The sequence below is a fragment of the Musa acuminata genome, chromosome BXJ2-2 (genome assembly GCF_036884655.1).
Source record: "Musa acuminata AAA Group cultivar baxijiao chromosome BXJ2-2, Cavendish_Baxijiao_AAA, whole genome shotgun sequence".
In the NCBI taxonomy this organism is placed as follows: domain Eukaryota; kingdom Viridiplantae; phylum Streptophyta; class Magnoliopsida; order Zingiberales; family Musaceae; genus Musa; species Musa acuminata.
Window position 1 is genome coordinate 24,663,057 of NC_088339.1, and position 23,795 is coordinate 24,686,851.

General features: G+C 42.5%; 4 protein-coding genes across 6 annotated transcripts; 1 reads left to right on the forward strand and 3 right to left on the reverse strand.

The window, feature by feature from the left end:
• Positions 1–471: 471 nt before the first annotated feature.
• LOC135605518 (probable diphthine methyl ester synthase) lies at positions 472–4,949 on the reverse strand. Its single transcript, XM_065095702.1, has 7 exons — positions 4,736–4,949; positions 4,537–4,661; positions 3,561–3,790; positions 3,110–3,149; positions 2,696–2,787; positions 1,828–2,068; positions 472–770 (listed from the first exon to the last, which is right to left on the reverse strand). The coding sequence occupies exons 1-6, from the start codon at positions 4,883–4,885 to the stop codon at positions 1,881–1,883; spliced, it is 825 nt and encodes a 274-aa protein (XP_064951774.1). The 5' UTR covers positions 4,886–4,949; the 3' UTR covers positions 472–770; positions 1,828–1,880.
• A 240-nt stretch (positions 4,950–5,189) lies between these two features.
• On the reverse strand, positions 5,190–9,859 carry LOC135605517 (magnesium-chelatase subunit ChlH, chloroplastic). Its single transcript, XM_065095700.1, has 4 exons — positions 8,434–9,859; positions 8,202–8,284; positions 6,308–8,110; positions 5,190–6,224 (listed from the first exon to the last, which is right to left on the reverse strand). Exons 1-4 carry the CDS (start codon positions 9,857–9,859, stop codon positions 5,370–5,372), a joined length of 4,167 nt encoding a protein of 1,388 aa, XP_064951772.1. The 3' UTR covers positions 5,190–5,369.
• Positions 9,860–10,195: 336 nt separating this feature from the next.
• Positions 10,196–19,306, reverse strand: LOC103976148 (phytochromobilin:ferredoxin oxidoreductase, chloroplastic). Of its 2 annotated transcripts, XM_065095701.1 has the most exons (10): positions 19,097–19,306; positions 18,071–18,190; positions 15,071–15,165; positions 13,049–13,142; positions 12,808–12,939; positions 11,874–11,978; positions 11,338–11,388; positions 11,066–11,234; positions 10,626–10,698; positions 10,196–10,391 (listed from the first exon to the last, which is right to left on the reverse strand). In XM_065095701.1, the coding sequence occupies exons 1-9, from the start codon at positions 19,187–19,189 to the stop codon at positions 10,679–10,681; spliced, it is 879 nt and encodes a 292-aa protein (XP_064951773.1). In that variant the 5' UTR covers positions 19,190–19,306; the 3' UTR covers positions 10,196–10,391; positions 10,626–10,678. The 2 variants fall into 2 exon arrangements, with proteins under 2 accessions (XP_064951773.1, XP_009389625.2); XM_009391350.3 differs by lacking the exon at positions 10,626–10,698.
• Positions 19,307–21,997: 2,691 nt separating this feature from the next.
• Positions 21,998–23,746, forward strand: LOC103976147 (annexin D3). 2 transcript variants are annotated; one of them, XM_009391349.3, is made up of 6 exons: positions 22,003–22,324; positions 22,399–22,544; positions 22,632–22,859; positions 22,926–23,138; positions 23,206–23,295; positions 23,378–23,746. In XM_009391349.3, exons 1-6 carry the CDS (start codon positions 22,117–22,119, stop codon positions 23,582–23,584), a joined length of 1,092 nt encoding a protein of 363 aa, XP_009389624.2. In that variant the 5' UTR covers positions 22,003–22,116; the 3' UTR covers positions 23,585–23,746. The 2 variants fall into 2 exon arrangements, with proteins under 2 accessions (XP_064951776.1, XP_009389624.2); XM_065095704.1 differs by having other exon boundaries at positions 21,998–22,324; positions 22,632–23,138.
• Positions 23,747–23,795: the final 49 nt, after the last annotated feature.

The following is a 23,795-nucleotide window of genomic DNA, read 5'->3' on the forward strand; positions in this document are numbered from 1 at the left end:
GATCGATGCGGCGGCGAAGTCGTTTGATGCGCCACCAGATATCTATGGTTGTCCACAAAGTTTCATCGAGGATGGCAGAAACGTCCAAAGAAGCATTCGTTTGACCTTTATGAACTCATTAAACGGTGGTATGACAGCTCTCTGCAGTTTATTCTTCCATTGCTTCGGCTTCTAATATTTTCCTTGCAGAGTATTGAAACAACACTTTCCGTTGCAAATTTTGGTGTAAATTATACAAATATATATAGGCTCATGTTTTTGTTAAACAAGTATATGAAAATATACAAATACAAATACACAAGTATATATATATATATATATATATATATCGAGAGAGAGAGAGAGAGAGAGAGAAACTGCGACTCATACACTGCATCAGAGAAGGAAAATCAACTAGTAGAACAATTGTCTCATGATAAATTTCATGAATTGATGTTAGAAGCAACTAAAATTTCAGACAACAAACAATAATACTGTAAAAAAACAATCATATTACTTGAAAAATTGTCATACTGCACTTGACAAGATGTAATCAGTAAAATGTCTGAGATAAAAAGTAATCATATAGTGAATATAAGTACATGACGAGGTGTAATCATATTACTTGAAAAAGACATTCAACAAGTGTACATTACCAGATGTAATCAATAAAATGTCTGGATGAATGCATAGTGGTACATGGTGCTGATAAAATATCTATCTTTTCCTGGATTATCAAACAATGGCACAGTGCTCCCCTTCCTTCACTGTGTGCTGGCGTTTATATCTATCTGCAAGTTTAAAAAGCATTTAGAAGGTGAAACACAAATTGAAGTGGCATAGAAACTTTGGGTTTATTCATATTTTGTTGTTACCATTCTACCTCAAGCCGAAGGTGGACTAAGATAACTGTTCTATATGCACTCTGTAGAAATTATCAGTGTGGTTTTACAATTTGTTGAGCTTGATAGCAAAGAGAAGAGCAAATTGTAGATTGATAGCAAAGTCAGGTGGACAATCATACCTTATTAGGGGGCAGGTTGGTCCCACAATCTAACATTTGCTCCCACAATTTGAATAAGCAAATGCAGGGGGAAAAAAAGAACTATTATAGATTAAGCTCTTTCATCTATTAAATGACAATCATATAGTTAAAAGCTCTCCCATATGATATGCCACACCACAGTTGGGTGCTCCCACTAAACAGAATGGAAACTCATGGCCAGAACCACCACCATAAGTTGATACCATGAGGTGATAATTTATACTACCCCTGTCAAAGCTCAAGCCCCATTAATCAGTCTGAAGTAATAAAAAATAGCAATAGTAAAAAGTTCCTTAGGGCCCTCTATTTTGCTTGATTTATCGAGGCATGGCAGAAGCAACTTTGTCAAAAGAAAACAAGATCTTTCTGTACCACCAAATTTCAGAAAGGAGATTTTTACGAGGCTGTGTCAAGGAAAATGATGTCTAATATTTAGTTTGCTGAGTGTTTACAGGAATGCCTATCCAGCGCTGACAAGTGACTATCATAATTCTTTACATGTTTACCATACTGAGTCATTAAGATTGGTCTCTGAGGAGACATCCAAGTAGTTAGAGCATGTTTATAATACTTATATATGGAAGAGAATTATTTTAATGGAAAACAACAGGGTTGAACAGAAACAGAAGTATTATGCTCAAGCAAACAACTAGCAATGACCAACTACTACAAAAACTTACATTAGAAGTCCTTATACACAAGTTGACGGAACTGAGAATTATCATTGAAGAGAACTAGATGAAAATAGAGGGTACTAATAGAAGAGTAGTATTGCGCAACTATAACTTGATTGTTATGCATACCTGTATTTGATGAAGATGTCTCATCTCCTGCCAGGAATTAAATTTTACCCATTTCATGACTTGATTGAATAGAATTCTAGCATCTCCTCTTCCACAGGGTGAGTCTCTCCTACTATAACAAGGCAGTGAAGTGGTGGACCAAAATCAATATCAAGTAATTCTTTCATTGATCCTGCAACTATCATCTGATCATCATTACCAAGGCGAGCGATTCCTACACATTTTGTCTCTGCATTGTAAGCTGGAAAACAAACAAAGTATTACAATCTGATCAATATGTAGGCATTCCATAGTCTACAGATACTGAGATAATTAGGAGCTAAAAAGCCAGGAAGAAATAAGACAAGGGTTTCAAACTTTGTTGCTAAGAGAATTTAAACGGCATGTCAGAATGGATAACTTTATCCATCAAGATACTTCAGGTCATGCAATTGCTTACTGGACAATTTGTTCTCATGCAGCTTGGCATGTAAGGTAGGTTAATCATTACATCAGAAGGAAGCATATGTAAGCAAAGCTTGATCGTTTGAATAAGTTGGTGATCACAGGTGTGTAAATTGATTTCTAGTGTATTTAACAGTTGAAGTACCTCAGGGAATCATTCAACTATTAAACCAAGCATGCTGGCATGTCTATTATGGATAACTCACATTTCATGCATTCTTTGTAGTTCCGATTGTAAAAAGATAAATGCATGACTGTCAGCCACAACAAATATGATAGATAGTATATTGTTGCCTGATCAGTAATTTTATACACCAGTAGAACTTTTTTTTTTCAACCAGACCTAGCAAAACAAGACTCCTAGTGAACAAGCAAAGAAAAAAGGCATGAATATAGAACACATAAGATGCACACTAGTATGTACCAGATCCTCCATTAGTCTCTTCAACCTCCAAGAGTTGATTTATAGCAATGTGGATACTCATATATTTTGGTGGTTCGTAACACTTCCGTCCTCTGGAAATTCAAGAACCAAAAGCCAAAAGAATATTAGGGAAGCCTCACCAAGCTAAAAGTGCATATGAAAAATAGAATGTTGTTTGTGCTTAGGTGCAGAAAATTAAAATCATTTAGTGGGTTACTCCACCCACACGAGTGTAAGAAAGAAGATCAAGAAAGACAAGGGAGTAAACGAGAAAACTTCTATGCCTGGAACAATAACCCTATGCCATAATCAAAACAAGTGTTATTAACTTCAGAGTTCAGACAATAAAAAAATTGCTTCAGGAACGCAAATGATATGATGTTAGAGAAAAGATCAATTCATTTTGCACTATACCTGCACAATGACTCCAATGATGGTTCCTTAACTCGTATATCTGCAACATTCAGAAATTGTTATGAGAAAATTGAAATAGATATGGCATGTAACGTGTCCGAATACACCCCAAGAAAACTTTACAAAATGCTCACCACACCCAAATCAAATTCCAATGTATGACCGAATTGACATAAAAACACAGGCTGTTGTGTAAGTATTTAATTAACACAGAGATGATGCAGGTTACCAGGCTAATGGCTTCAAATCTCTACTCTCAGTTACTATCTAGTTCTTCCTTTTCCTTGCTTACCATATAGCCTATCTGCTACCAGTACTAGGCAGTATAAACTAAAAAGCTTTTTGAAGTGCATACCAACCTTCTAGGATATATTCAATTATCAATGATTCTCACCTTGCACATTAAAAAGGCTCACTAAGTCAAGAAGGATCAGAAGTATAGAGAACTCACCTAACAGGCAGAGTGTATGCAAGCCAAGCTGTCGATTTTTTTGAATCTTTGGATAGAAACTATCTGGTCTCCATGTATCTGTAAAGAACGGTATGGAAATTGTCTCGCCATAGTGGTAAAGTTGCAAACCACAAGCTCCAATCGCATTCATAACTGATGCATTATGTATCACCTTAACTTTCAGCCCCATCTTTTTTGCCCGGACAACCAGATCAGTATGGGTCGTTGCTCTGCGGTAAATTTCAGAATAATTCTTTAATGGAAGTACAACATAAATTTTCCAGTAAAACCAAAATGAACATCAAAAATCCAGCCAATATCCAATGTCAATGGAGTTGGACAGTTTGAATTACAAGATGATGCAAGCTAAAACTTACAAGGACCACAGTCCAATCAACACAACTATTTTTATTCTTTGTCATCTATTGGTATAAAGAAAAATTAAAAATCAATCGCCAACTATAAAATTCTCATGCAAGCACCAACAATTCACTTCCAAAGACACCCAGGTACTCAGAGATATCAAGTATATTACTACACTTTATGGATGTTAGAAATCAATCACCAATTAGCACACAAAACACAGAATAACCAAGAGCAGGGCATCAGAATAAAACTTTTCAATAGATTAGTTGCAGCTGACAAAACTACCAGTTTCAGCTGAAACTTAAAAACTTGGCTTAAATTCTCTGGTTAATGTAATGGACGAGTCCGAAGGAATAAACAGTAGCCAGGGCAGATATAATAGTGCAGGAAAGAACAATAAGATGCGTCATTAACCGAAAATGAGACCAACAAGTACATATCTAAAACATATAATGTTCTTCAGGCATAATTATGTATCTCCTGCATATAAAGAAACTTTCCCAAAAAAAGGAGAAGAAAATAGGGCAGAGCAAGAACTTCCACCTTAGGAACAGAGTCTAGTGGATTTACTAGTGATGGAGAAAAAAAAGGGAAAAAGCAGGAACCATACCCGAAAGGATCTCCAACAACCAAGAAGGCAACATCAGAATCTACAGCTTCGGAGAGGATCTCATCAGCCCGCTCCTCGACCATCTCCCGGTCGGCGACCACGACGTCCCTTCCGTACAGTTTCTCCTGCAAAAGGATCGGGTTTCAAGCACACTTAACCCTCACCGGGCCACGGGGGCAGAGAAGAAGAGGGTCCGCACCATTCTGGAGAGGCCATCGGAAGCGAGGCCGAAGGAGAGGAGGGAGGTGTAGGCCTCCACGTAGACCTTGTGGCAGCTGCGGACCGCGTCGAGACCTCTGACGGTGATGTCCCTCTCGTCACCCAGCCCCAACCCGATGATGTACAGCATCCTCCTTCCCTCTTTCACCTCCTCTAGGGTTTAAGACCTCTCACAAGTAATGCAAGCGATCGAAGACGGTTAGGGTTTGGGGTAGGAATTATTATTATATTATATAATAATATAATATTAAAAATATTTGGATCCGGATTCAACTAAACCAGGTTGGATAGATCCTGTTTCGGTACCGCTTTCGTACCCGACCCATTAACAATCCGAAATTATTGAGGTATTTGTACATGTCGTTATAGTACGGAACGCATCTGAGCGTATTATACCCCTCGCACCAATCCATTTAAGATTACGCTTATGGACATCATCATAAATAGGCAATGTGGGAGGAGAGTTGCAATTACACACAAGCATGGCGATGGAGACTTCCCCTGCGGAAGGGCTCAACAGAGCTTACAAATTACGTGTAGGAATGTTACAGATCAGATGGTGATGAAACGGCAACGGAGATGGCCGAGGAAAGGAGGGAGGAAGCTGCAAGCGTTCACCGCTCGATGCCTTCGATCTTGTCCTCAATCTCCGAGTACAGCTGCCGCAAGCGCTCGATGTTGTCTTCCGATGTCTCCCAGTAGCCGCGGCCGCTGGCCTCCAGGAATGTCTGCACCAGCTTGCGGAAGGAGTTGGGGTTGGTCTCCATGAGCCGGCGCCGCATCTCCTCGTCGTTTATGAAGGTGGTGTTGGCCTCCTCGTACACCCAGTTGTCCACCTGCCCTGAGGTGGCGCTCCACCCCACCGTGTTCGTCAGCCGCTTCTCGATCTCCCGCACCCCCTCGTACCCGCTCGACATCATCCCCTCGTACCACTTGGGGTTGAGCAGCTTCGTCCGCGCGTCCAGGCGCACCGTCTCCGCCAGCGTCCGCACCTGCGCATTCGCCGTCGTGGTGTCCGCGATGTACGCGCTGGGCTTCCTCCCGTCCTTGCGCAGCGACTGCACCAGGTTCGTGGGGTCCGAGTCGAAGTAGTGGCTCACGTCCGTGAGCGAGATCTCGGAGGAGTCCAGGTTCTGGAAGGTGGCGTCCGCCGTGCTCAGCGCCATCTCGAACGCCTTGCGCTTCTCCGTCATGCCCGCGCCCGGCGCGTCGCAGTCGAACGCGAAGGACTTGCGGCTCAGGTACATGTCCTGCAGCTGCTGCTCGTCGTTCCACGATGAGTTCTCCACCGCCAGGTTGACGTTGGAGGAGTAGGACCCGGAGGCGTTGGAGAAGACCCTGGTGGCCGCCTCCCGCACCGGCACGCCCAGCTCCGACGCTTGCTGCAGCGCGTGCTTCCTGACGTAGTTCTGTTCCTCTGGCTCGTCCAACTCCGCCACCATCTTCACCGCCCGGTCCAGGAGATTCATCTGCAGCGACATCAGAACTCGGTCACAAGCACATCCCCGGCACCGACCGCATCAGTTGTTTGGGAATATCGATGCATTCGTACCTGGTTGATGAAGAGGTCACGGAAGACGCCGGAGCAATTGACGACGACGTCCACCCTCGGCCTGCCAAGCTCCTCCAGGCTGACTGGCTCCACGCGGTTCACGCGGCCGAAGGTGTCGGCGACCGGCCTCACACCGATCATCCAGAGCACTTGAGCCAGGGACTCCCCGTAAGTCTTGATGTTATCCGTGCCCCACAGCACAAGCGCCACGGTCTCGGGGTACTTCCCCCCGTTGTCCGCCTTCTGCCTCTCCAGCAGCCGGTCCACCACCACCTTGGCGCTCTGCAAGGCTGCGGCCGTCGGGATGGCCTGCGGGTCCAGAGCATGGATGTTCTTTCCGGTCGGCAGCACCTTCGGGTTCCTGATGGGGTCGCCGCCAGGCCCAGGTTCGACGTAGCTGCCTTCGAGAGCTTGCTTCAAGCTCGCCAACTCGTTGTCGGCCACGACAAGCTTCAAGCACTCCCCCAAGAACTGGAACAGGGTCCGAAGCTTCTCCCTGTCCGCTCTTATGAACTTGGTCTTGGACAGGTACTGCATCCACGGCTCCACCAGCCCGAAGCCGAGCACCGACGTCAGCTTCTCGGCCACGTCCACCACTTGCCCTCTCTTGTTCGTCGTCCGGTCCACGAAGGCCGAGATCGCGCCGCGCGACGCCTCTGTTATCTGCCGGAGGAGCTCCACATCGGCTAGTATCCCTTTGTCGCTTCCTCTGTAGACGTCCTCGATGTTCCTCCCCACGGTCTCCGCCAGTATGCCGGGCAGCGAGTATATGCCATCCTCGGGGCGGTCGAGCGCTGCGATGTTCACCAGTGTGGCCACCGCCTCCATGGCCGAGGGAGGCTCACCGATCACGTGGAGCCCGCATGGCAGCAATCGAGATTCTATCTCCATGATCTTGGAGTACACCTTGCCCACCACGAGGTCCCTCTCTTTGGCGGAGATCTCCTCCCCTTCTTCCGGCAGAGCCACATCCTTGTCAAGGTTGCACTGCTTGGCGGTGCTGATTATGGAGCTCACGATCTGAGGGCCGCGCCCGGTGTCCTTGAGGGACTGGTAGGACGAGATGAGCTCCGCGAGCTGTTTGAGCCCCTTGTAGAGCCCGGCGTTCTCCGCAGGTGGTGTCAGGTAGCTGATGGTGTTGGCATAGCTTCGACGCTTGGCGATGGTGGCCTCGGATGGGTTGTTAGCCGCATAGTAGTAGATGTTAGGGATGTTGCCGATGAGGCTGTCGGGGTAGCACACGTCGCTCATGCCGACTTGCTTCCCGGGCATGAACTCGAGGGAACCATGAGTGCCGAAGTGGAGAACAGCATCCGCCTTGAAGATCTTCTCCACGAAGGAATAGTAGGCTGCGAAGCCATGGTGAGGGCTGGCGGACTTGGAGAAGAGGAGGCGCATGGGGTCGCCCTCGTAACCAAACGTCGGCTGCACCCCGATGAAGACGTTGCCGTACTGCTTGCCATAGACCAGGAGATGCTCGCCATCAGAATTGAGATTGCCAGGGGGCTTCCCCCAGCTCTCCTCCAAGGCGGAGGCGTAGGGAGTGAGGGCTTGGTATTCTCGCACGGTCATCTTGTGAGCGATGTTAAGGTTGGGGCTGCTGAACTTGGCCTCCTTGTCATGGATGACATCTTCGATCAAGGCTTCAGTTGTATCAGGTAGGCCATCGACATCGTAACCATCTTTCTTGAGTCCCTTGAGCACAGAGAAGATGGAGGAGAAGACATTGAGATATGCTGCTGTCCCAACGTTGCCCTTGTCTGGTGGGAAGCTGAAAACAGTAATTGCCAGTCTCTTCTCCTCCTACTCCACAAGAACACACATACATAAGCCGATGAAACATGGGAACACTTCATCACAGATTCACTGCAGTTAAGTGGCAATGTGAACCGACCTTAGATTTCCTCTTTAGCTCAGCCCACCTGATGGCCCTTGTACACAGCTGCTCCACCCTCTTATGCAACGCATGCGACTTCCCTGTCACCAGCATATCAATCGTCCACGTTAAGCCTCACAGTGGACATCAGAATCAAACGTAAAAATAGGACATCAGTCAAGTAGGTTCTGACACAACAGAGGACGCAGGAAGAGGACAACAGAGCAATAAAGAAAGAACAGAGCTGAACCTGTTCTTGCATCCCGGCCTGAGAAGACGATGGGTTCCATGCCGCCGTCGAGCTCCGGGAGGGCCACCTGCAGCGCCACCTGAATCGGGTGCAGACCCAGGGTGCTGTTGAGCCACTCTTCGGTGGTCTGGAACACCAGGGGAAGCGCCACAATGTACGGGACATCGAGCTTCCTCAGTGCCTCGATGGCCCTCGGATGGTCTTGCCTCGCTGGGCCGCCCACGAGGGCGAACCCGGTCAGGGACACCACGGCGTTGACGAACGGCTTGTTGGTGATCGGGTCGATCAGGTACCTCTCCGTAGGCCCTGAGAAATCCAGCCCGCCGGCGAAGATTGGTATCACTTTAGCACCTCTGGCCTCCAGCTCCATGATCACCGCCACGTAGTGCCCGTCGTCGCCGGTGACGATGTGACTCCTCTGAAGGACCAGCCCAATCACTGGCGCGTTGGGATCCTTGAGCCTCTCGTTGGCGTCTCTTCTTGTCCCGTACCAGTTCAAGTACTCCTTCGCGTCGTCGTACATTGCCGGAGCCAGCGGGTGCCATATGCCACTGTCCAAGAAGAGGACGGGGTCGGCGTACTCGATCTTCGTGCCCTTAAGCGCCGGCACGTACGAGCCGGCGATCATCTTGAGGAAGTTCTGGAGATTTTCCGGCGATCCTCCGAGCCAGAACTGCAGACTGAGAATGTAAAGCCGGGCATCCTGAGCCTTGTCGCTCGGCAAGTACTTGAGAACCTTGGGCAGCGTCCGGACCAGCTTGAGCATGCTCTCCGCGAACCCGGCGGACTGCTTCTTTCTCTTGAAGAGCTGGAAGAAGGGGCTCTTCGACTGGCCCAGCTGCGACATGCTGAAGGTGCCCAGCTTGTTCAGCCGCATGACCTCCGGCATGGAGGGGAAGACGAGGACGGCGTCCATCCGATCCCTCTGCTTCTCCACCGCGTCCTTCACCTTCAGCGCCAGCTCCTCCACGAAGATGAGCGAGCCGATGAAGATGTTGGCGTCCTCGAGGTCCTTGCAGAAGGTCTGGTAGGTCTCCTCATCCCGCAACTCCTCCACCAGGTAACCCACCACCTCGAACGACGCGTGCTGGCGGCTGCTGTTGAGGGACCTGACGGCGGCCGACAGCGACGACTGGTACTGGGCCTCCAGGACAACGTAGACGACCTTCACCCTGGGGAGGCCCGGGTTGGAGTCCGGGAGGATGCGGCGGACCTCGGGGTTCGTCTGGGTGAAGAGGCCGTTGCCGACGGCGGCGCAGCTCACTCCGAAGCTCCGCCGGCCGCGGGGGGCTTGGCCGAGCTGCTTCCTCCTGGGAAGGAAGGAGTGGAGGAAGACATTCTTCTGGACGACCGAGGAGAGGCCGTCCGATCTCGTTGCTGCTGAATTGCGTAGGGCGGAGAAGGGGGTTGTCACCAGGGACGACATCGAGTAGCGAATTGATCCGTGAAACCCTTTGGGTAGCAGGCGAGGACCGATGGAGATGGTCTGGTGGTGTTCTCTGCCTTCCCACCGAAGCAAGCAGGGAGACGAAGGGACAGCCGCGACGTTATACTCTGCGGCGGGAGTGGGTTATGTGGAGGAGAATTGGGGCGGTCGCTGTGGCGCCTCTGGTGGTCGACTCCGAGACGCGTGTCCGCGACAGGAACAACGAGGGAGTGGGCAAGCGAGTATCCGCGCCGATTGAATTGTGGGGGGTGCGTTCGGATTGCGTGTGCCGCGGCTCGGGCTCTCATTGGCCGGGATGGATTTCGCAGTTCCAGCGCGGGATGAGGGAGGCGACCACGATAAGCTTTCGTCGTACACTTGGGTGGATCTTTTTGGGATGTGCTGTGTGACTCTGGTTGCGCCATGGGATACTTTTGCCCGGCTTGCCCACGTGGAGCTCCCTGGTCTTTTTGCTTGCGGTATCTGAGGACGGCTTCTCTGGCTTGTCCGATCCATCATCGCACAGTCGCCCCTGTTCATAAAGAATGTCGTCAGGTTGTGGGTAAAAAGGTCGTACTCGTTCGAAGAAATAACACAAAGCATTGCGAGATGAAAAACCAACATTTGGTCTGTCATTGAATCTAAAGTTAGCTTTTTTGTCATGACAATAGTCTGCCATTTAACTTAAGTGAGGTTAGATCAGGGCCAGGGTTTATGTAACTTGGGTCTCAAGTAGAACATAAAATGGAGCAACCCATTGGTATACCGTTTAAGTCTAAAGCTCATCATCCTGGCCCACTGTGGTATCAACCTTCGGTCTCAAGTTGATGGTCTCCCATCTGTGCCAGCAAATATGGAATTTAGATACTTCCAAATTTAGAACGTTTTAAACACAAATGAGCACAAACAGCAGCCAAATTAAGTGGTTGATAATAGCAGCATATGACATTCAAGCATGACAATATCATAGTAGCCGCAGGAAAAAAAAAAAAAAAAAGAGTTCCAGAAAACAAAAATACATTATTGAGTTCATACTCTCTGTTTCCATACGTGGTGCAAATTTGGACAGCAATTTTTGGCTAGGATTAAAGAAAAGCCTAATTCGATGGCAATAATTAACACAAAGTTACAATACTACGAAAGTCATCCTGGCCTAAGGGACATCAAGTTTTAAAAAGAGTGCCAAACATTATCCAGAATGATTACCAACGAATTCTCCATTCAGATCCCATGGGCGTGTCTCGTAGGACTTTCCCATCACACTGCGCTTCTGATTTATTGTCCCGCTGTCACATTTATATTCAGGGAAGTAGTCTAAGAATGTCTTTGCTCCGAGTGAATCGACTCCGTCAAAAAGAAAATGCCACACCAGCTCCTATATTCGATAGAGAAAGGAAGTCAATGAAGTCCTTCAAAAAGATATGCTGCAACAGTAGCAAAGGTCACCGAAAGAACTGATGCAGTTTCAAGAAAGGCACCTTTGCAAGATTTTCTCCAACCAACTTCTTCAATATTGGGTGTCCAGGGTCCTGATACACAATAATGGGTAAGCCAAACAGAGTTTATTGAAAATGATATTGCATTCTATCTTTTTTATGCTCAAGATGTGAGGCAATGCTGGTCCTGTAATTATTTTGTGAACCAAAAATCACCCCCACAAACAGAAAGAAAAAATATATTATTAGCATTACATTGATTCTGTCGTTAAAATTGTTTTTCAGAAAATGTTATCGATTAAAACAAACATGAATAATAGATGGCCATGAAGATATTGTAAGATATCACAAAAAAATGCTGTGAACAATATATGTTTATCTTCTTCACTTTTAGGATAAAAAATGACAAGTTCTGTTCCTGCAAAAACACTGCCCTATTGGTAATATCTCCATAAGAGAGAATCAGATCAGCACAAACAAGTTGCAAATGAGCAATTCAACTTCGCAAAATACTCGTGACCTTTTCATTACGTATCTCAAAACTAAAACAAGAAAAAATTGCAAAGCATACAGAACACCTTTTCAGCTCTCCACGTAAGATACTTATGCTGTGCTTCACGATTCCGATGAATATGACAAGCAGATGTCTCTTTAACTGCTTCATCCATCAATGCAAGCCATGCCTATCATGAAATAATTATTTTCAGAACCACATTACTTTTGGTTATAAGCACCAGATGTCAAGAGATAAAACAAAAGACTTTTAGCTACAAAATACAAGCGCCTTCAAAAGTACAAGAGACCTGATGTGCTGGTAGTTCTCACCATGAGAGCATCTTTGATTACAATAAACATTTATTCTCAAGTTCACATATCTAGTTAACCAAATAATAGTTTGTCATATACAGCATAGTACATTTCTCAAAGTAGTTTCATATCTCAAAATAAAATGTCATTTTAAAGTATAGGTAGGATATCCTGACCATTGCCCAAAGTTATACCACAGTACCAAACATAACTGAAGTTCAATCAATCTTAGACCAATTGGATAATGATTTATCTGGGTCAAGTCAAGATAAAAAAAGATGAAATTCCGGTAACTGGTTAACCAGTACAGGTAATAATAATATCAGTAAAGGTAATAATAATATCAGATTATATGCCAACTTGTATTGTCCAGTATCACCAGAGGATATACTAAAAAGGATAAATACCAAATGAAACCAATCTATATGGTTTGGTACCGATCCATAGTCAGACCAGTATAACTGAAGTTTGATTCATTGGAAAGTAGCAAGTCATGTATGTAGTACTTCTATGCTTTTTTTTAAATCAGTAGCACTTCTATGTTAATTAAGTTACCATCCGTCACTATTTTGTGTTAGCTTATCACATGGGAAAAATTATGGCAAACATAAAATCCTTCTTTGGTTTCAAGCCTTCTAAGGATAAAATACTGAAATTGTTGAACTATTTTTCTCTTTCATAAGCAAGAGAATGAAAATTTTGTACCTTAAAGTAATCCATGAATGCAGAATATAGAACGTCGTGCTTGAATTGGCTTGAAGTGAATCTTGTCCATATCACAATTGGTGAGAAAAATCTCAAAGATTCGCCTGTAATATTGCCTCCCCATGGCAGAAGCTGCATTTCCTCTGTTTAAGATTTGAAGCTATATATATAGCAATCATAATACAAACATCTGAAAGTATCACTAAAGACTCAGTAACATGTAAGTAACAAGTTTTAGTACCTCAAAGTATTTCTTGCCAAGAGGCAGTAACTTTCTATAATACTTCTCCTTGTAGTCTGTATGGATGGTGACATCATAGAGAGGGTTAAGATCCCTGCAAAATTTCCACTTAAATATAAAGTTTAAGGCACATCATGGAAGCTCAATAAAAGCTCAGGAAGAGAACGTGGTTGTTAATTGATCTTATAGCCATTTCTTTGTTTTCTTCTCTTAATTCTCTTTTCTTCTTCTCCCATTTTCTTGGCCTTAAGAACCAAAATCTCTACCAGTTTCATAATGGTTTGAGGGTGATATGCAAGAACATAATGCAACGATTCGAACCAAAAATTCTTTCACTGTAAGATGACCTTTTAATAATTGGCGGTTAAATACATGCCATGATCAAGTACTATGCCTGCCCATATCACTCTATCTTGACCTGTGACCCAAGTTCCATGTAATAACTTACAGTACATGTATATCTAGGATTACTGTGATATGTGATACTGAATGTAGAAATCGGGATCTAATCTTGTAGATAATAAAAGAATTAGCTCCACAATCAACCCATTCTATTTTTAGCAAAACCACTGAATAATAAGAAAAATCAAAGTACATAGCTTTCTGGATTCAACCACCATCGTTTTTAACCTAATTTATTACATTTCAAATCATTGGTTAAATCATATCATGATGGCCAAACAGAACCCTATCCCATTTAACACAAATCATGCCAGACCTTGCATTATGCATGTATCACAGCCTAAAGCATTCCATGTTACAGTTAAGTGCTATCTTCATTTCATGCCAATATAGTCATGCTAATGACATGATATATGGAAAAAGTAAATGATGAAACAGAGAAAAAAGATAAGAATATTGGAAAGCACTAGTTACAATACATTTATTTTTAGTCATCCCCTCAGCAGCCCCAGTACGGCCACGTCTACAGGAGAGTTAACTAGCCAATATGGGTACCCAATTGGAGAAATGATGCCCATCAATATTTGACTAGTAAACCAGACTAAAAGCATTATATAGGATTGGAGCTCGATTGATCTAGCTTGACTTTTCTTATTTGTAGTTCTAGTTCAACTAAAGGTGGTCAGAGCCCTATCAATCTACCTTGAAGTGGATCAACTCATAAAAGACAAGTGGACAGATCCCCCTATTGAAGTGTCACAACCGGGCCTGCCATAACTTACTAATTAACTTGTTGAATCTAAATTACTGATCCAAAATGCTTAAGTCCAACTTAATAATAGTAACTCATCTAGTTCTGATAACTTCACTCAAATATTCAATCTTCCCCACTTAAGAGCTTGATGCCCTCATCAAGGAACAAATTTGATGTCTAAAAACATGCCTCAATATCAAAGCCTAGCATAAAATATACATGATGATTGACGAGAGTTTTCACATTTATAGTAAGTCAAAACTCCAAAATACATAAATATTCCCAGTACTCAACATGGCCAAGAGCTCTACGCATATGATATATGTTAGGACAAATGTGTAGATGTCAGACACTTGTTTCAAGTAACCAACACTTGTAACCATGTATCCAATAAGGAGGATCAGTGTCCAGATCATGACATAGACCAAGTATTTTAAAGCATGCTTTGTAGTCTGGAGAACTTCACTGTAATTTCCTAAGAATCAAAATATGGAAGATTGAATAGTAGCCTATGAGCTAGCAGGGAGATATATCAATATGCACAGTTGCTTTTACCATGCATAGTTTTAACAGCATAATAGGCTTTACACATTATATGTTCATTAGCAATCATAATATCACATATGATAGACTGGATATGTAAAAATAAAATGGTTAAAACTACCCATCTAATTACTCCCTTACCCATGAAGACTGCAGCACCATCAATTGATTGGGTGCTTAGAACAAAACAGGAAATCTTTCACTTAGCATACCAGTCAAAAGTAACCAAAAGTAAAACCAAAGAAGGTGCAAGCATTAAGAACATGAATCTTATTATCTTCAACTTAGAGAGAAATAAACATGGTCAATAAAATGTAACTCACAAGACGACGATGCTCAAGCTAGCATTGGTAAAAAAATTAGCGCAAAATATAGGAAGATCAAATTCTGGCTCAGGGAACACAGCAAAATCAAGAACCTGCCAGAGAAAAGAAAAATAAGTAGCAGAAGTACCATAAAAATTATAAAGATTTATAATCCAATGATCGCTTCCAAAAAGCGTCTAAATGATAGTGCATCTGATATTTGGGATAAATTTCAAGAATTCTTTTGGGAAAGAAAACTCCTTTTTTATCTTACTAGATACAGTAGTCTAGCAGTTAAAGTACCAGGCAACTTAAAAAAGTCAAGGTATTACAAAAATAAAATAAAATAAGATAAACATCATTTGAACTTCAAATGATTCTAGCAATGGTCCTTAGGTTCATCAGATAAGTATCTATAATACTAAAATAACCCCACACTTTCGATTTGGAAAGGAGTATATAATAAGCTAATGAAAATAAATACAATCAAATCAAGTGGTAAAGGCAGGAGTTATGATGTGAAATATTGAAGCTTATAAGCTGGAGCACATCCAAATGGTATTATGTATGCATAGATTAGTTTGTAAAAGCTGACACAGAAAGAAAGCTATCTCTCTCTATCATGGTGCTTTAATTGATGCTGGTGACCATGACAATCTAAGCCAATTATATTCATCAAAATATTTTTTTTTTCACCAGACATGCCATCATGTTTAGGAAAAATCCCATACGTTGCTATGACCAGCATGTGACTGCCACACAATAACTACAATGTTATGCCTATGCAAAATAAAAAAAGCACAAAAAGATTAAAACTGACAATGCAATTTGTTTCAAAAGTATCCCAGCCGTGCAAGGTATACACAAAAAATTACAGGCAGTTTTTAAGGCAAAAAAATTTGAATAGTAAAAGAACTCATCAATTATGAGTGTTAATAAGCAAGGAAACCCAGAAATGCAGATCTAATTTAGTTATGGATTGAATAATACAGGTGGGTGTGGCATGGAAAATAAGGCATCATATGCGGCAAGAATTCAAGCCCAACAGAGAAGCTTGCAGGTCACGTTTTGGGGACAAAAGATCTTTACCAAATCCACAAAAGGTATAAGAGAATAAAGTGCATAAAATGAACATATTATCTACAAGGAGAGAACATTTCTGAAAAAGTAACCCATAGTCTACAGCAAAACATTTTTCTTTACCATGATAAATTTGGTATAATATCATATAAAGAAGCTGGCCTACTCACATATCATGTGATTTTCAACAACCATACTAAGCTAATATTGCCAAATGCTAGGCACTATAAGATGCCATGATCCTGTATTGCCTGAGGCACCTGCCTGAGCAAGCTAAGATGCTTATCCTACAAAATACAATAATGAAAAAAAGAAATTCAATCAAAATATGAGTTTATACAATATCATATGCAAGATGATTACCACCAAAAACACTAAATTACATATGTCTATCCATCTATAAAGTATTTGATTAATAGAATAATAATTAAATTGGTCCAGAACCAAAAAAACAAACATCTAACAATCCAAGAAATGTAACGATTATCAAGGTCAACCACATTATCATCAAACCTAGGCAAATGACTAAAAGATTCAATTTTTCTGTCATTCATGTAAATATTAACTCTTGCTTTACTTTTGGACAACATTTTTTTGTGTAAATGAATTTTAAACTTTCCAACTTGATGTTCTCATACTTGAACTTTCCACCCTCAGTGGTTTTGCAATAAAACATTAAGTGACAGCACTAGGATCTTTGGATCATTTAAATAGTTGTACCTTCATCCTGGGTCCTTTTTAATATATTTCTTATGATAATTCCTTTGGCAGATCTTACGTTGCTATCGTACTTGAAATGTAGTTTGAATTGTTATATTTAAGTAATAGTTATCAAGTGATGGAGAGAGTGCAAGGATGCAGGAGAACAGCATTGATGGCTGTCGGCTGTAGAGAAAGGAATAGAAAGATGGCAATGGCAGTGGGCGGCTGAAGAGAGGGAAGATGAGAGAAGAGGAAGTGAAAGAAGAGGGAAGAGAAGGTGGTGATTGTGGGGAAGCATGCCTTCACACAAGGAGAGAGAGTAAATGGGGAAAAGAGAAAAGGGAAAAGGAAAGAGAGAAGGAAGCAGAGCACCCACAGAGAAAGAGATAAAGAAAATGGAGCAAAGAGAAAAGAGGAGAAGAGGAGATATATCAGACAGAAGGAAACACAAGCAGTGGAAGAAATGCTAGGGTGAGTGCAAGTGTTGGGAATTCACAGGAGGGCAAGGGAAGGGAATTTGGGTTTGAACCAGGTTGGGTCCAATGTAGAAACTGAGCTACTCGCTTGGGCAATGCCCAGTTGAAGGCGTCTCACCAGGTTCCATAAAGATGGTCGAGCCTCACCTCACTTCACTCAAGCGGCTACACAAGCACCTAAGTTCCTTTTGATATCACTAACTAAAATCACCTCAATATATAGACCAACAATCATCAAGATAGCTTCTTTGCAACTTAAGCTCTTTTTGTATTCTACGTGTTAATAAACCACTGGAATTTGGAAATGTCGAGTGAATTTTCTTATTAATGTTCAGTTTTTCCTAGTAAAGCCTATCTAAATCTAAACATCAATCCAGTACCAGTTTTGGCAAATGGTTGGCATCGGTGGACCAGGTGGAACCTTTTAGTAAACCTACTTTAGAAACCTTTTAGCAACTCAGATATCTATTTAATAATATTGTATGATGACACATAATTCAGCGAGCAACCAGGCATCGATCTGGTTCCCTTATTCGTTTGTAGGTCTGAGTCCTTGTGGAGGTGGGTGCCTCGTTATTCAAACAGGTAAATCCTATTGTTGGGGAATCACTCCTCTATAATTCTCTAAAACATATAACTCGTCACCTCTATCAGTATATGCACTCTTTAGAAGAAGCTTGATAGAAATAATATGTTTATTCAAAAGAGAATAAGCAGAATAACAAGGTTCATTATGAAAAATGTAAAATAGGAGCGGTACCTGCATTGCACGATTCCCTTCAACTGTCAAACTTCGAACAAGTCTAATTTTGGGGGCACAGAATGAAAGTGTACGAAGTACAGTATTGTTGTCTTTGGACCTTAGTAATCTGAACTTTTCCTGATAACATGATAGCAAAAAGTAAGCTTTAGAACAAAGTTTTGGACATCCTAATGAAAGATTGAAGATATAAGGTAATGAGAGCATCAACAAGAAAATTTGTAGAATTATGTCAGAGATTTGGTTTGCTACCTTTTACCTACCTAAAGCAGAATATTCCATTATTGTAAGTTAACTAACACTCGTTTGTTTTATTTTTTGTCCCTTTCCAATGGATTCTCCCCTCTTTACCAGCCAAAAAAATTATACCAAATACTAAAGTTGCCTCCAAAATAATTCCAGAAGTTGGCATAGCACAAAGTTTAGAGAACCAATACCAGGTGATATGCCAAGCAAAATGATGAAATTTATGTTAAAATTAAAAGTGAGTTTAGTTGTCAAGGAAAATATTAGTTCATCAATAGCATGAAATCTAGACCAAACTAATTTCTTTTAGCTTGTCAAAATGTAAATCAGAGGTCTTTCCCCACATTTATTTGGGGCCAAAAACATGCCCAAGTTCCTGTCCATACAGTGTCCAACTTATTTCATTGTTATTCGTGATTTCACCGTCTCTTCCATCAGTCTATCACTTGGTACTCAGCAGACTAACTCTCGGCTTAAAAGTGCTATCTTCCATCTTTTTATTGTTTATATAAATTAATACCTTGATGCTATAATACATGGTATGGTCACTTCTCTCCTGCCTCACATTCTATAAGCAGCATATGCTACTATGTTAGAGACACAAATTCAAGAGATTCTTCCGTTCGAGACCAAGATCTAATATGCTGACAGTTTAGCATCAAGTAACATTATTGTCTCGAAACTATTATTTCTACTTACAGAAACACAAACAATCTCTAGAGACGACACGAGAGAGACAAGGGAACAGATGATGGGGTGGGGAGGGAAGAGCAAACCGACGTGGGAGGGCAGAGGAGCGAGAGCGGTGCGAAGCTTGGTCTCCTGGAGCGCGAAATTTACGAACTTCTGATAAGAAAAGGTAGAGAGATCCATGGAGACACCAAATCGCCGAGCCGAAGCCTCCGTTCCTGCTACTCCGAGAGCTTTGCCCTCTATCGATCACACCAACCTAGACGATAAAGCAAAAGCAAGTACATCCAAACCCAACCCGGTCATCCCACACCCCCTTGGCCTAACTCGATCCAACCCGACGCGACCGCTGACTCGTGTCTCACCGTCTGAACCCAACCCGACTTCGAAATCGTGATTGGTTAAGCAAAATAACACCGGCAAGCGGGATGTCACCGAAGACGATGATCAAGATCCAAAGCCACGAGATGGGGAAGACAAAAAACATCGATCTTTCAAATTCCACCAGTTGGAAGGAAATGCCAGGAAGTGGATCGAATGGCTCGCATAAAAATAAATAAAACCATGGAATTATTTGCAAGAAAAAGGAAAAAGCACCATCGACACGGAATCTCATCATCAAGAAATAAAGAAAAGCATGGATTTATCAATAAGAGAAAAAACAAGAACACCACCCGATAAGATCATTTAATCATACATTAGTTAATCAAGTGCTCATAAGTCCGTCGAGTCTTCTTTACCTTTAGAATTGACTTTTGAAGCTTTTATACTCCGAAAATAATAAAACTGTACGGGTACGCTCATCACCCAAAACAGATAATTTCTCTAGAATAAGAGCCCAAAACCTGCACCTCGACTAAACAAACTCGCTCTCGAGCTTACGACCACTTATCACCACCGAATTATTGTCTCAAACGTCAAGGATTTAATAGTCCACAAAAACAAAGGAAACGCACAGAATTCCAAGAAGAGAAGTCTTTGCTTCTCGATCAGATCGAGCGAGCGTGGATCGCCCGTCCCACGAAGCCCAGAACACGAGGGAAGAAGAGAATGCTTCGTCTTCCTCCGGCCTCCGAATCCGCGATCGAATCGACGGAGAGAGGAATGGCATCACACGGCAAACTGGTCCAACCGAACCCGTTCGATCCAGCCCGATCAGTGACCGCGCCCAATTTAATGGCCAATTTCGTGTTCAATGCGACTCGACTTCAGGTCGGATAACGAGTGGCCCAAATCTTCATCCGTACTCGTCCGACCCAATCGATAGTCCAAATTATGTGTGTGTGTGTGTATTCACTTTGAAGAACTGAATGTCCAATTTAATTTCACATCAGATGTGGAAGGATAATTGAATTGATTTATAAGATTAAAATTGATTTATTATCCTCAAACATCTTAAGCCAGTGTATATGAATTATGAGATTAATGTATCAACTATTTTATGAGTCAAATAATAAATAATGGTATAAAAACACACACATCGCCATATGATTCCACCAAAAAATAGTTGAATTATTTTTTAGTCTATTAGACAATAGAAATTGTCTTATAGTTTTAGATAATTGAAAAAAATCGATATCCCTATTCGAGGATTCATATAGTGTAAATTTAAATCCGGAGAGCAAAGTCTTTCATTTAGGCCAATTATGTAATATTACCTCATGTAGTTAACTATATTTAGTCGTTTGATCTTTATATTTTAAAAAATTATATTAACATCCCTATAATTATGAAAGTTAAACATCTAAATGTATTTATCATAATATCATCGATTTTATCAATAAAAATATAAAAATAATTTTAATATTCTAGTTGGTAGTAACGAACAGTGTTTGTGGTGGTGGACGATAACATCGCTGGAGGCCCACAGATAATTATTGTAAATAAGAAGAGTGATGACGAGAGATGAGGATCACTCTGTACCTGTATTGACACAAATATAGTTGTTAAAAAATATTGATTGGGATATACATCGATGACATTTTATTACTCAGCAATTATGTATCGATGGCAATGCAAATGTAAAATGACTCTCATCTCTCAACGTCGCTCTCCTCATTCACAACAATCACTTGTGATCTCTAAGTGACATCGTCATCCGTCACCACTAACGTCATCTGTTACCATCAACTAAAATATTAAAATTATTTTTATTTTTATTGATAAAATAGATTATGTCAAGATAAATAAATCTAAATATTTTATTTTTTTAAATATATAAATATTAATATATTTTTTTAAAAAAAAATAAATATATTAAAAATATTAAATGTAACTAACTATTGCGACTAATAAATTAGCTCCTCTCGTCTTCATCAACTCGATGTTTGACCACTAGAAGCGATGATGGGACTCATCCACCAATTATCGTGGAAGTGGTCCTCAGTAGACGGTGACACGTTGCGTTCCAAGTGTGGTTACAAAATGTGCACTGTGGTCCGCTTTCTTCCCTTTACTGATTCATCGCTATCAAGACGCGACACATGTTAGTAGGTGTCGTGAAGCCATCCCATCTTAATCGAGACACAACACGTGGGGAGTGCGCATAGACTTCCCTTGGAGACATCATGCCTCCTATCAATTCGAATTCCACCACTGCACCGGCGAAGATATGAATGTTAGGTGATATATATATATAAATAATTGAACTCACCAATCTTTTACTAGTTTTGCGTAAATGCATTAATCTCAGTTTAAGCAGTAAATTAAATTATTTTTAATAACAAGATAAGATTTGACCGGTAGATAAAGATCAATTATTATTTTTAAATAATAAAAAAATTGATGTTATCATCAAACGGTCAAAGTCTTAACCAACGGAACTAATTATTGGTCTCATTTTGAATATCTTTTATACCATATTGTTCTCATTTTGAATATATTTCAATAGAATTCATTATATATATATATATATATATATATATATATATATATATATATATATATACTGTTCGATGAAATGTCGAGAATACTAACAGGGCTGACGCTGCTCGTGGTTTCCCCCACTATTTCCTACTTATTGAGGATAATTGACGGCTTTTAGTTTGCGCAGCACATAGACGAGAAGCTTCGCCAAGAATAAGAAGAAGAAGAAGAGAAAGGAAGCTTTGATGTCCGACAGCTGCTGCTGCCACGGCCATTGCTGCGGCCTCGACGCCACACGATTGCATCTCGTCCTCCAGAGGCTCAACCCCCTCACTTGTTTATATAGGCTCGCGGACGGACAGGGAGAGGGAGGAGGGATGGGCACCATCACAGTCCCAGCTTCTCTTCCTTCCCCGGAAGATGACGGCCACAAGCTGCGGAAGGCCTTCCGAGGTATCTATACAGACATCCATGGTTCTTTTCTGAGGGTTTGCGTGATCGGTTTCGTTTTTGACGGACGACAACAGGGTGGGGGACGGACGAGAAGGCAATCATAGACATCCTGGGCCACCGCACTGCGGCGCAGCGGTCGGCCATCGCCGCCGCTTACGCCAGCCTTTACAGTGAGTCGCTGCTCGATCGCCTCCACTCCGAGCTCTCCGGTGACTTCAGGGTAACTCTTCCTCTTGTTCAGATTAGTATGCAATTGGTTGAAGAGGATCGAGGAGTGAAATCATCAGTTAGCTAAGTGTTGCTGCAGAACGCAGTGATGCTATGGACCATGGACCCTGCAGAGAGAGATGCCAAATTGGTGAACAAGGCACTGAAGAGGAAGGGCGAGAGGCATCTCTGGGTGATCATAGAGGTCGCCTGTGCCTCATCCCCGGACCATCTGATCGCTGTTAGGCAGCAATATTGCTCTCTCTTCGCTTCCTCCCTCGAAGAAGATGTGGCTCATAAGATTACCCCAACGGAGCCCCTCGGACTGGTAATGCTCCTCGACATCATCATCATCGGTATCGGAAGCAGCAGCAGTAATCTTTCATTCCTGCAGCTGTTGGTGCGTCTGCTTACCTCTTACCGGTATCCCGAGGAGCACGTCGCCGTCGAACTGGCAAAGCATGAGGCAGCTCAGCTCTTCGATGCGGTCCAAAAGAAGCAGTTGCATCAGGACGAAGTCATCCGCGTACTCAGCACGAGGAACAAATCGCAGTTGAAGGAAACCTTCGAGCAGTACAACGAAGGTTATGGAAGACACATTGAAGAGGTCGGTACAGATGATGCTGCTTGATTACGTTCTGAGAGATCGATTCATCCAACACTCTGCAACACAGGACATCGAGGGCGCTGATCGAAGTCAGTTCGCGTCGATGCTGAAGGCTGCCATTTGGTGCATAGCGTCCCCGGAGAAACACTTTGCAGAGGTACGCAGGCCAAAGAATGGCACGCAAACAAATGTGATCCTGTTTCCATGACGGCGAAGAGATGGTTGCTGGTGGTGTGCAGGTGGTGAGGAGATCGGTGGTGGGACTCGGAACGGACGAGGACTCGCTGACGAGAGCCGTGGTGAGTCGGGCAGAAATCGACATGAAGAAGGTGAAGGAGGAATACAAGAAGAGATACAACACCACGCTCATTTATGATGTAGTGGACGACACCTCGGGGGACTACATGAGGTTCTTGCTGACCTTGATCGGCCCTGCGGATGCATGAAATAGCAATCAACCGATGGTTTCAGGTTCAGAGAAATGTGAAGGTATGTGAAGATGTGTGTATATTTATAAGGTGAAAGCATATATGGCTTGTGGAATGAACAACATAAACAATTTTTGGACATGGAATAAAGATTTGGCATGGTGGGTTGGATTTCGCAAATTAGTAAAATAATCTTACGAAGATAAATTGAGCAAACAAGTCAGGAAGT